We start from the raw sequence: 12683 nt of genomic DNA, 5'->3' as shown, positions 1-12683 counted from the left end.
AATATATGAGTTTGTATGTAATGTATGAATATAATATACAAGTTTCACTTTTTAAATGGAATTACTGAAATCGATCTACTTTTTCATGATATTCTAATTTTATGACCAGCACCTGTATGTGATTTTAAAGTGTGTAAATTGTTTGTTTGTAAAGATATTGGTGTCCAGATGCTGATGAGTCAGTGGGCACGTGCCCTGCAGTCGGTGAGTAGCAGGTCGAGCTGCGTTTCCCACACTGACTCCTCGTGCTGCGGTCAATCATCCACAAAAAGGGATTTCTGAGACAGATGCTGGCTTTGTGTTGCTATAGAAACAACATTACATCACCAGCCATCTGGAGGGAAAGGATCCCATTGGCTGACTCTGAGAGTTTGGGAAGTTTGACATTCTAGAGGTCTTTCATTTGAACAAAAATTTGAGTTTTTTATCATTATGATGATCAAGCAAAATCTACACATTTTATCTTTCAGAGTGAGACTTATCTTGAGGAAACAGTGGTTTTAATGTTTGTGACAGAATGATTTGGAGATTCACTTTGTTGCTGGTGCAGAGATTTCCATCCAAAGTTTCTTGTAACTCTGTCATTAGCTAAAAGTAAAAATGTACATGAATCTACATCAAACTAAAAAATAAACTAAACTAAAATCAGTTCTATAAAATTTGTTTACTTGAGTTCAAACAATAAATCACAGTTTTAGATTTCCCAGTTTATGGACTGACTGCATGCTTAAAGTCAAAGTCTAACAAGATGGGACAGCGTGTGAAATTATTAAGGATTTATCATTTAAGTGGCATCTGAAGAAATGATTTTAACCACAAGTGTTTTGATTTAAACTTCACAAATTGTGTGATTCATGAAAAAGTTCAACCTTTGTCCTCTTTAAAATCCAAACCTTCACTTGATTCATGCTTGTTCTCAGTCTCTATTTTTTTCTCGTTTATTTCAGTTGTTTAATTTCATAAAATAAATGTAACAAGTCAGCTGCAGTTCCATCACATTCGTCACATTAATATTTAAACAGAAATGATGTTTTTTTCCTCTTTCTACGACACTGGTCATGTTTTGATGAACGTGGCAGATATGACAGAAAAGAGAATAGAATAAAACTGATCTTGGTGTATTTTTTCTGTTAAGCACTAATTTTCAGTTTTACTGCAGAGCAGATTCCTCGGTTCTGAAACTTCTGTTCGGTGCTGACAGTCAAAGTGGACCAGTTTCAACCAGCTACATAATCTGAAACAAGTTTCCCCTTTAACCTGCGTCCCTTCAGGGCCAAAGGTCAGGATCTATTGTCCCTCAGCGGCTCTGTGAGGGACTTTATTTTGGTTTCCCACACTCCGTCCTTTCACTGCTTTCACTGGATGAACAATAGGCCTCCTTGTTGTGCACAATAACCCCCTTTTCATTAAAAGTGTTATTTGAATCACTGTGATTTAATTAATACTCTTAAGACAGGTTTTTGTAAACTAATTGTAACCAGAATAATATTGATTATTTGTTAAACAAACATAGAAACACAAATGGGGATGATATCTGCTGAGTAATGATGTTTCAGGTTTATGTTTAGAAAATGATGATCCAAAAATATATATGTTCAGTTTTTTGTGTTTATTTAAAAAAGACAAACAGGTGATGATGCACCAAACAACTTGTAGATTTTTACAAGACACAGTGTATTCAGATACACTAAAGTAACTTTGTCTTTCTAAAAGACAAACAGCTCACAGTACCTGAAGACAGAACTTCCTCTAATGTTCATTTCAACTTGTGTAAAACAAACTTTACACCTCGTGAACAAAAAGAAAGAAAAGACTCTTCTGTTTGACCTTAGAACAGATCAAATACTCCTTTCCAACCACTAAATTAAAATTTTTAGAGATTGAATGGTTTAAACGCTGTCAGAATAAAACTGATGTTAAACAAACATTTTAACAAACACATGGATCTTTAAACAGATCATCTTTCACTAATCCCATCAAGTGATTATTTTAAATGTCCAAAGAATGAACATATTGGATCATAACTGATCAAGGGTAAACATGTAATAAAAATGATCAGCGTGTTTAACTCACACTGAAACAAACCTTTCAGACTGAAAAGATAAACATTTAGATCTTAGAACAGATCTGTTTGCTGTAATCAATAAGATTAAAAGTCCATTATACCTTTTTTTTGTAAAAAAAGGATGTTTTTTTTCTGATCAAATCGATCAATAATAAAAAGTTACCTCAACAAAACTTGATGTACAAAAAGAAATAATATTTGCTAATGCAAAAAGAATCATTTTGTGCAACATGCACTGAAATTGCTGATATTTTCCTCTGGAAAATTAATCTTTTGCAAAAATAAACAAAAGAAAACAAGAAAAAACAACTGTTTCTTTACAAACAAACAAAATAAGTTCAAAACATTTAAACAAAATGTATATAAAAAGAAAAGTTGAGTTATTTTTGACCAACATGATCCTTTCAGTTTGTCTGGCTGTAATTTCAGGCTGTATTTCAGGCTACCAGGGCCTCCAGAGAGGGTTTTTCTCTGGATTCTGGTCTTTGGTGTTGCTGGTCTGGACCGTGGAGCACAGAGGAGAGAAGTCAGCGTCTCTCGGGTTCTGTTCAGAGGACGTCTGCAGCTTGTTGAAGTGGTCCAGCAGTCGTCTCTGCTGGTGGTTCTGCTGCAGAAGCTGTCTCAGGAAGCAGACGGTCATCTCCAGGATGTCTGCTTTCTCCAGCTTGGAGTCTGGCTGCTGTTTGAGGAACTCTGGACCCAGGAGAGACTTGAGCTGCTCGATGCTGCTGTTGATTCTCTCTCTGCGTAACTTCTCCACCAGAGGCTTCCTCAGCTGCAGGAACAAGAATAAAATCATTAATAAACTTATTCTCTAGTGTGTCACTGTTATTAAGTATAAAGGTTCTCTTAAATAATGATGGATTTTGCATAAACCTTATATTTACCTTGTGGTTCAGAGCCAGGTGCTCCTGAGGGTTTGTCCATGCTGCAGTGATTGTAGGAGCCATGTTTTGGTCTCTGTGCTGTTGAGGTCTCTGTAGAGAGAATCTGATCTCTGCTGCCTTCATCCCTCCTATTTATACCCACCCATCTTCATATCCATGTGTGAGTCCTGCTCTGGTTGAGGTTTCCCACAGTCTGAACCAATCAGAGAGCTGGGTGAGACAATGGGGCATGTGGAGCACCAACATGCTGCCGTTAATGCCTGGAGGATAATGGTTAGATTTCAGAGGAGCAGGTGGAACAGACTCAAAGAGCTCTGTGTCAATGTGGGAAAGTGGTGACCCTGAAAGCTGATATGCTGTTTAGGGCTGAGATCAGATCCTCTGTATCAGGAGGCAGTCATTATCCCAGCACACTTTTTATACAATAAATGTGGAAAACATCTTATTATGTATGAATCACTTTGAGCTCAGAAAACAGACTGATTTGTTTGTTTGTTTTTGCTTGATAAATGTAAAACAAAAAGCATAAAAACTGATTGTATATACAGCTTGATACATAAAATAAAATCTTTACAGAAACAATCTTTTGAAACACTCATTTTTAACAATAGAAAGTAAATAACATGATAACAAGCGTGCTGCGGAGTCTTGGCACGTGCCCTGCTGTCAGCCTGTACAGCAGCATAATTACTATCCTTGACACATCCCTTGTTGTCAGTGTGAGTAGCGTGTTGATCTGCGTTTCCCACACCAGCTCAGTGTTGTGATCAGCGAAGCACAAAAGGGACGTCTGCGACAGGTGTTAGCTCAGGAAACAACCCATTACATCACCAACCATCTGGAGGGACGAGATCCCAGCGGCTGGCTTCGGGGTTCTGTACAGTAAAAGGTTTTAGTGATAAACGTGTCCTAAAGAAAAAACAAAGGGTTTGCATGTCAGGTTTTATGACTGTAATTACCTGATATTGTCATTACTTACAAAAAATGTTCACTTCCTGTGAAAACAGCAGTTTCTTGAAGTGTGCCAAATCCCTACGGAGAACTTTAATGGATCGATTCACGCAGCTTTTTATGATTCCAATTTTTGTTACGGCTTTGTCATACTTTCTTCAAAAATATTATTTAATTTCTTAGAATCTATTAGGGAAGGTCTGACTGTTAATAGGAGCCATTAATGAAGGTTTTATTACTTCCTGTTCTGGGTAAATCTCACTCAAACAGAGAAACATTCTGAAAATGAAAAAAAAAACTGTATTTATTTTATTAATTAAACAGTTTTGTGTGAGTGGACATTAGGCCCTGGTCTGTTGATTAAAACTTTGATGACCACTAAGCCTGACAAATGTCTAAAAAACAGAAAAAGTTTTGATTTTTCTTTTATTTTTTGTTTATTACAATTGTTATCTGGTTTGATTAATGTTAAGAGAATCTGATTTTACACTAAAGCATTTTTGTGGGGGAAACAAACATCCTGTAGTTAGTGAAAATATACAGTATAATAATATAATATTCAAATAATTTTAGTTCAGTGTTCAGAAGGTTAAGTTTTCAGGTTTTTTTTTTTTTGCTGAAATCCTCTTAAATAACAGAAGCAGTTAAACAAAAAAAAATCTTGCACATCAGCTAGAAATGTTCTCAAACACATTATACAAAAACAAACAATTATTTTAGCAGAACAAGATAAATTGGCGATAAACTAAACTTTTAGTTGCTTCAGATGTGTATGACAGAGATGACAACAGTTAATACGAGTAAAACTAGTGAAAACAAGTTCAGTTTTCAGAGACAGGCTCCTGTTTAATCTCCGTCTCCTCGGGGCAAAGGTCTGGATCTATTGTCCCTCAGCGGCTGTGAGTGAGTCTTTTCTGGTTTCCCACACTCCTTCCTTTCACTGAGGAACAATAGAAGTGTGCCTCATTATGCAAAACAGAACACAATCAGGAGCTCTGAAAGGAGGGTTAGGGTTAAACTGAGCTTTTCACTTTTAAGACTCCGAAAATAAGAGAGAGAAAGAGCTTAGAAACTGTATCATTTACTTTCTGTTTGCATGAATCAGAATTATCCATGTTCCTAAAAGGAGTGAGAACATTATATATGTTGTTGCTTTTTACACTGAACATATATGTAGTGGATAAAACAATTATAGTGGTTATTATAGTGGGGTTTTTGTATATCATTTGTCTGAAATTGTTATGTTTACTGTATTTGCTGCTGTAAGTGAATTTCCTCAGAGGGGGATCAGTAAAATGCTAACTTATCTTATCTTATCTTATCTTATCTTATCTTATCTTATCTTATCTTATCTTATCTTATCTTATCTTATCCATTTTTAGCAAAATGTGGGCATAAAAATCAAAATGTCTAACCTTTACCTTGTTTCTTTTATTTATTTAAATAAATAGAAATGGAGAACAACTGAATTTTACAAGTGTTACAGAAAAACTACAAATAAATCAAAGAGCAAACATTTTCAGCAGGGAGTGTTTTCTATTTGATTATATTTTTATACAACAACGGACAATGACCCTCAAAAAAGGTGAACGTTTCAATCCAAACAGAGGTAATCCACAGAACATTGTGAATTCAGTGTGGAGAAACAGCTGTCTTTATTAAAGACAAATATTTTACACAGAAATAATTGTCCTGTGATTTTATCTCTAAGAAATAAAATAGGCTGATCTTTAAACAGATCTCATAATGATTGACATCAATCCTCAAAAAGGTAAAAAAAGACATTAAACAAATCCTGTTTTAAGGTTAAACATAAACAGATGCTATCAGTCTTAAACCAGACAAAACCTATTATACTGGTAATCAATTTTAATTCAATTTTTCACAAAAGCAAAAATAATAAAATGAATCAAAATGATTCGTACAAATCTCTGTGCTGAAATCCAAAAGCAGCAACAAGTGACCTTAAAACAGATCAAGGTTCAAATTCAAAACAAAAACAATTTGTTCATGAAAGAAATTTCTTTTCTGATCTCAGAGACTGATATTCACAAAAAGCTGCACCTCATCAAATGATGAACAATAAGATTTAATATTTCTTAACGTAGTAAGTGTTAGTTGATGCAACATGCATCAACATTTCTCATGTTAATCCTTCAATAACAAACCTATCTTTCTTTATGAAAAACAGTTAAAACATCTGTATAAACACAGCAATAAGTTCATAAAATATAAAAGATTTTAGTTCAGCTCTTTCTGTAATATTGTCGTTTAGTTTGTCTGATTTAAAATAGAAGTCATTAAATAAAAAGTGGTGATTTTTTTTTTAAATAAAACCTCCATAGCTAATTTATGTTACATTACAAAACTGTAATCAAGCAGAAATGAGCAACAGATAGAAAATATAGTTTTGCAGAATAAAAAAGAAATTACAATTGCTGATACAATCAGATTTTGTTCATGCGACGTGCAGAATCAAATAGTTTCTTTCAAAAAATGAAAAGAAAATTGTAATTTCTTCAGGAAATGTAATAACAAACAAAACAAAACAAATAATAAAAAGACTTCTGCAGAAACACATGACTGATTCAGTCCAGTTACTTCTGACCAATGTGGTCTTCTCAGTTCCAGTCCTTCAGTTTCTACCACGGCCTCCAGGGGGCGCTGCAGACCGGACTCTGCTCTTTCTCCATGCTGGTCTGGACTGTGGAGCTCAGAGGACAGAAGTCAGCCTCTCTCAGGTTCTTGTTGAAGTGGTTCAGCAGTCTTCTCTGGGACTGTGTCTTCACCTGGTCTTTGGACAGGAAGTGCACCACCTCTTGGACACATCTGGAGTAGCCCTGATCAACAGCTGCTGAGTCCACAGCTGGATGCTGCTGCTGCTGCTGCAGGCGTGTCAGGAAGCAGACGGTCATCTCCAGGATGTCTGCTTTCTCCAGCTTGGAGTCTGGCTGCTGTTTGAGGAACTCTGGACCCAGGAGAGACTTGAGCTGCTCGATGCTGCTGTTGATTCTCTCTCTGCGTAACTTCTCCACCAGAGGCTTCCTGAGCTGCACAAACAAGAATAGAGTCATTAATAAACTTATTCTCTAGTGAGGTTTTCTTTTCAAAATAAACCCTAATGACTGAATCCTCATGAATTTACCTTGTTGATCCGAGTCAGACGCTCCTGAAAGTTGCTCCTTGCTGCAGGTTCTGTCGGAGCCATGCACGGATCTGTGTGCTGTGGAGAGAATCTGGTCTCTGCAGGCCTCGTCTCTCCTGTTTATAGCCACACATCTCCATATGAATGTGTGGGTCCTGGTTTGGATGAAGTTTCTCACAGTTTGAACCAATCAGAGAGCTTGGCTGAAGAAAAAGAAAATCTGGCCTGCCACATGCTTAGAGGTTGTATCGATCGGGGACAATAGTTTGATCTCAGGGGAACAGCTGGAGGAGCCTTAAGAGACTCTGAGAACATGGTGACCCTGCAGTGAGCAGATCAGATCACCACCTTTCATCAGACCACAAACGCCAAAAAAGAGTTGATCATTTTTAGGTTGGGATGGAAAACTTACTTTAGTTTAAAATATTTGTTTTTAAAAATGTATTTGTTTATTTAATGACAAACTGACATTAAGAAGAGGAATAATTGGTCAGTTTAATTGATCAGTTTTTTAGAATTTTCTATTTGGTTTGAAATGTCAGTATTGAATTCTACTATAAAATGTGTTTTGCTTCAGGAGTTAGATCCAACTTCTGGCTGACTCCATCAGTGTGAGGAAGAGGAGGCAGCTGCTTTTCGACACGTGCCAAATCCCTGTAGAGAATGGTGGACTGCTGGTGGGGCTGTTGATGCTAATTCTGCTAAACTCTGCTCTCCAGAGCTTTCCCACACGCACTCCATTAAATGGTATTAAGACATAAGCCTAAATCCAAACTGATATTTTGTACGTTTGCTTTTCAAAATTTTTTTTGTTTCCTTTTTGCAATTTACAGTTAATCAAATGTTATATTTCATAAACGCAAAGGCAAAATGACAAACACTGAATAATCTGACACTGGATCATGTGTCATTTCTTTTAGCTGAACACCTGTGTGGTGCCACTGAAGTGTTTTCTCTTGTTCACGTCCTTTCCGACAGATTATGAAAATTGATTTTTTTAAAAATAAATAACTAAATAAAATTAAGTTGCAAAGACCTTTACAGCACTGAAATAATATTTGCAAGAGTCTAAAATAGTGTGTTAAAATGCATTAAATAATAAAACAGTGAAATCAACCATTTCAACATGAATTTTGTGCATTTTTAGTGTTTTTGAAAAGATGAGAATAAAGTAGTAACTTAAGATACAATAGAGCTAAACCTTTCTGCAATCTAAATAAAAATAAACTGAATCTATTAATTGAAAATTGCTAAATTGTTTTAGTTTTGTTGTTCTTGTTCTTTGTTCAGCTGCATCTCTTCGGGTCAAAGGTCAAAGGTCGGGATCTATTGTCCCTCAGCGGCCCTGAGAGTGAGTTCCCTCTCATTTCCCACACTCTGTCCTTTCACTGGAGGAACAATAGAAGTGTGCCACATTATTCATCACACCAGTGTTGAACCCCCCAACACACACGCACACTCCCCCCCACCCTGCACACACACATGCGCACACACACACTTACTGTCACAACTCTTTTTGATCGAATCACTCCCAAATATAACTTGGAACATAAATCATGTCAGTTCAACGTAACTTTTTTAGGAACCTGTTTGATGTTTGATCAGCTTTTATTGTGAAAAACTGACACCATCACGACTGATGCAGCTGGTTTTTTTATACTTTTTTATACTTTTTACACGTACATAGCTCATGTCTGCTCTGGTTTTGCTGACATTTTTCAACCTGGTTTCAATATTTATTTAATTCAGCATAACTGGATGAAAATATCATCTATAAAATACTGTGCAATGAAAAATGAAAACAGTATTTTCAGCTGGTAGTCTTTGTTTATTAAAAAAGGCACAAAGGCATCAAGGTGATGATACATCACAACAACAGCTTGTACATTTCAACAAGTCTTCACATTATTGGAAACATCTTTTTTAAAACCAAGTTTGATTTAAAACATTTAAAGACATGGCTCACTGTTCTTTAAAAGTGTTTTAAAAAAGATCAAATGTTTAATATAAGCAAGATTGAGACAGATCTTACAACAGATCACAGCAATGGCTTCAGATATCATCAACATTTAACAATTTATCACTGAAAACAGTGACACTGTAACATCGAAACTGAACTTCTATCATAATAGATAAAACCTAAAACAAACCTCCATAAAATTACTATCAAAAACGAGTATATTTTTAACTGTAATTGTTGATGCAATCAGATTTTGTTCCTGCAACATGCAGAAAAAAATGTTTCCTTAAAAGGAAATATTTTGTTGTCATTTTCACAGAAAATACAATGTACAGAAAAAATAAAAACAAACAATTTAAACCTGTACAGAAGAACAAGTTTGTGAAATTAAATGTAATTCAGTTCATTATAATTTGACCAATATGGTTTTCTCAGTTCAAAAAATGAAAAAATAAAGGTTTCTATCATTTCCTCAGGAAATATAAAGACTTCTGCAGAAACACATGACTGTAATTCAGTCCAGTATAATTTGACCAATGTGGTCTTCTCATTTCCAGTCCTTCAGTTTCTACCACGGCCTCCAGGGGGCGCTGCAGACCGGACTCTGCTCTTTCTCCATGCTGGTCTGGACTGTGGAGCTCAGAGGACAGAAGTCAGCCTCTCTCAGGTTCTTGTTGAAGTGGTTCAGCAGTCTTCTCTGGGACTGTGTCTTCACCTGGTCTTTGGACAGGAAGTGCACCACCACTTGGACACATCTGGAGTAGCCCTGATCAACAGCTGCTGAGTCCACAGCTGGATGCTGCTGCTGCTGCTGCAGTCGTGTCAGGAAGCAGACGGTCATCTCCAGGATGTCTGCTTTCTCCAGCTTGGAGTCTGGCTGCTGTTTGAGGAACTCTGGACCCAGGAGAGACTTGAGCTGCTCGATGCTGCTGTTGATTCTCTCTCTGCGTAACTTCTCCACCAGAGGCTTCCTGAGCTGCACAAACAAAAATAGAGTCACTAGTTAACTTGTTTTAGACTGTGGTGTTGGTTTAAACTATTACAGTCTGTTATAAATGATAAGTAAATTAGCTTGGCTCTCATATTTACCTTGTGGTTCAGAGCCAGGTGCTCCTGACAGGTGATTGTCTCTGAGGGGACTTTAGGAGCCATGGTTGGATCTGTGTGCTGTAGACGTCCCTGTAGACAGAATCTGATCTCTGCTGGATTCAACCCTCCTTTTTATACCGTCACATCTCCATTTGAATGTGTGGGTCTTGGTCTGGATGGAGTTTCTCACAGTCTTCTTAACCAATCAGATCACAGGACAAAGAGAGAATAGAAGTCTGGCCTGCCACATGCTCTGTGGTCATATTAGCAGGGATAATAGTTTGGTCTCAGGGGAACAGGTGGAGGACTGGAGGGAGACGGAAATAAACTTGTAGAGCTCTGTATGAACCTGGGAAAGTAACGATTCTCTATATTTCAGCTGAGTTGAGTTTAGCACCATTTCACATCAAAACTCATCTCAGGGCTCTTAGCCAGCAGTACAGATCTGCTGCGCTATAAAAAGAATAATTTTGAGAAAAATGTCAATGTTGACACTTTCATTCAGAAAATGTTTTGGTGCAATAAATCTTTTCTTCTGTGGTTTTTGGGTTGGACACTGGGTTTCAGTGTTTCAGTAGTATTTTTACCTGTAAACTGAGACAGAACCAGCAGCAGGTGTGCACGTCAATAGGAGGCGTGTTCTCTGTTTTCAAGCGTGAGCAGAAAGTTTTTTCCAGTTTCCCACACTCAGGCTGTGAATGATGTGGTCAGGGCGCCACAAAAGGACTCTGAAAGGAGTTTCTGGGACAGATGCTGGTCGTGTGCTCCAACAGAGACGGAGTCTGACGTCACCAAACCATCTGGAGGGAAATGACGTGATTGGCTGCGTCACAGCTTTGATTCAAACTTCAGATTACAGAAAGTTTTGTTGTATTTTTTAAAAAATTCACAGAGCCGTTGTTTTTGATTCTCCTTTATCAACCAGCAGGGTTTTATTTGATTCCACCACAGTTCCTCTTCAGGACAGGTCTGCGCCTTTTGTCCCACCGGGTCTCTGTGAGTGAGCGTCCTCTGGTTTCCCACACTCTGCTCTTTCACTGAGACAACAATAGAAGTGTGTCTCCTTGTCCATCACCTCTCCTGAAAGGGTCGCTCCAACTTCATGTCAAGGAATTCGCCTTTCATGGTTACTTTTTTTTCTTCTCTAAATAAAAAGTGGCAGATGTTGGGTTTGCATCTGATTCCCAACATGAAACACATGCATGCTACTGCAAATTTCTGGAGACAAACAAATCACTTTAAAATGTTTTCTCATTTTATTTGACTTTTATGTTTCCAACTTACCATCATACTTGTGAATTTGCATCAAGAGATGACTTTATTCTTCGCCTGTGAGGCAGCAGGGATGGAGCGGGGGGGTGATGGGGTGGATGGAGGCAGCTGCTTTTTGACACGTGCCAAATCCCTTTGGAGAGGAGTCGACTGCTGCTGGGGTTCATGACGCTAATTATGCTAAACTCTGCTGCTCTCGAGACTTTTTCCACACTTTGTCCATTAATTGGCATTAAGGCAAGTGTCCAAAATCCAGGCACACTTGGTTGATTATTATTTTTAATACTTCTAGATCAGTTCTTTGTTTTGTTTTGTTTTTCAACTTGGAGCTGATATGATTTTAATTCAAAAAGAGAAATATAAAGTTTGGTTTAAAAAAGTGAAACAAAAAGATGAATCATTTGCAAAATTCTTTAATTTTTTTAATCTGAAGTCAGGATGTGGTATCTGATTATCTTTTAACACCTGTTAACGCTGAAAAATGGAAAAGTTTGTTTTATTTCCCTCAATATGTCACAATTTCAAGATAATCTGTAATATTTTTCATTTGATTTGCCAAATGTTACATAATATTGAAGTGATAATTCTGTTGTTGTCTATGTTCAGATTATTATCGCCTGCAGAAGTCAAAAGTCATGATGTTTCTGCCTGTGTGTGTGTTTTTTCTGTAGTGTTAGCAAAATAACTCATGACCCAGTGGACGGATTTTAATGAAACGCTCAGAAAATAATAATTGGCTGTACATCTACAACTCATTTACTTTTGCAGCCAACCCAATTTAAGATGGCTGCCACAGCTAATCAACCCTAGTCAACATGAGCATCGCTGTAACTCAGTCAGTTCTGCAGATTAGTGTCTGAGAGTCATTCACAACACGCACTCTGAGTGCTTTTATATCTCACAACACCTCATGAGATCACGCATATCTATATTTTCAAGGTTTCACCAAAATTATTAAAAGTCCATCTCCTCTCAGCTTAAGATGATTTTGGTTTAAAGGTGCGGGTGATGTGCATTTCTTCCAGGAATGCCAGATCTTCGGTTACAAAAGGAACTTTTTGCTGCTGATTTTTATATATTTTTTTATTTTTAGAACAACTGTGCAACTATAAAAAGGTCGGCCTACACTAAACTCACAAACACCTAAAAGAAATGATTTGATTTAATTCAAAAAAAGTTAAAAAACAAAAACAACTGGACTTCTATTCTGTAGCTGAAGACGTTTCGCTTCTCATCCGAGGAGCTTTCTCAATTCAGAAATAGAGAGTGTGGAGTTGAGCTTTTAAAGCTGAGATGTGATGTAAGCTGGATTGC

General features: G+C 37.1%; 3 protein-coding genes across 3 annotated transcripts; all 3 read right to left on the bottom strand.

Annotated features, from left to right (window-relative positions):
* Positions 1 to 1588: 1588 nt before the first annotated feature.
* LOC108228897 (hairy/enhancer-of-split related with YRPW motif protein 1-like) lies at positions 1589 to 3088 on the bottom strand. Its single transcript, XM_017404535.2, has 2 exons — positions 2953 to 3088; positions 1589 to 2840 (listed from the first exon to the last, which is right to left on the bottom strand). The coding sequence occupies exons 1-2, from the start codon at positions 3073 to 3075 to the stop codon at positions 2508 to 2510; spliced, it is 456 nt and encodes a 151-aa protein (XP_017260024.1). The 5' UTR covers positions 3076 to 3088; the 3' UTR covers positions 1589 to 2507.
* A 2342-nt stretch (positions 3089 to 5430) lies between these two features.
* On the bottom strand, positions 5431 to 7128 carry LOC108228898 (transcription factor HES-5-like). Its single transcript, XM_017404536.3, has 2 exons — positions 7049 to 7128; positions 5431 to 6953 (listed from the first exon to the last, which is right to left on the bottom strand). Exons 1-2 carry the CDS (start codon positions 7109 to 7111, stop codon positions 6546 to 6548), a joined length of 471 nt encoding a protein of 156 aa, XP_017260025.1. The 5' UTR covers positions 7112 to 7128; the 3' UTR covers positions 5431 to 6545.
* A 1748-nt stretch (positions 7129 to 8876) lies between these two features.
* On the bottom strand, positions 8877 to 10214 carry LOC108228899 (transcription factor HES-5-like). The gene is made up of 2 exons (XM_017404537.3): positions 10098 to 10214; positions 8877 to 9984 (listed from the first exon to the last, which is right to left on the bottom strand). Exons 1-2 carry the CDS (start codon positions 10158 to 10160, stop codon positions 9577 to 9579), a joined length of 471 nt encoding a protein of 156 aa, XP_017260026.1. The 5' UTR covers positions 10161 to 10214; the 3' UTR covers positions 8877 to 9576.
* Positions 10215 to 12683: the final 2469 nt, after the last annotated feature.

The sequence above is a fragment of the Kryptolebias marmoratus genome, linkage group LG4, assembly GCF_001649575.2.
Source record: "Kryptolebias marmoratus isolate JLee-2015 linkage group LG4, ASM164957v2, whole genome shotgun sequence".
Taxonomy (NCBI): Eukaryota; Metazoa; Chordata; class Actinopteri; order Cyprinodontiformes; family Rivulidae; genus Kryptolebias; species Kryptolebias marmoratus.
This window is presented reverse-complemented; position numbering and strand designations above follow the sequence as displayed.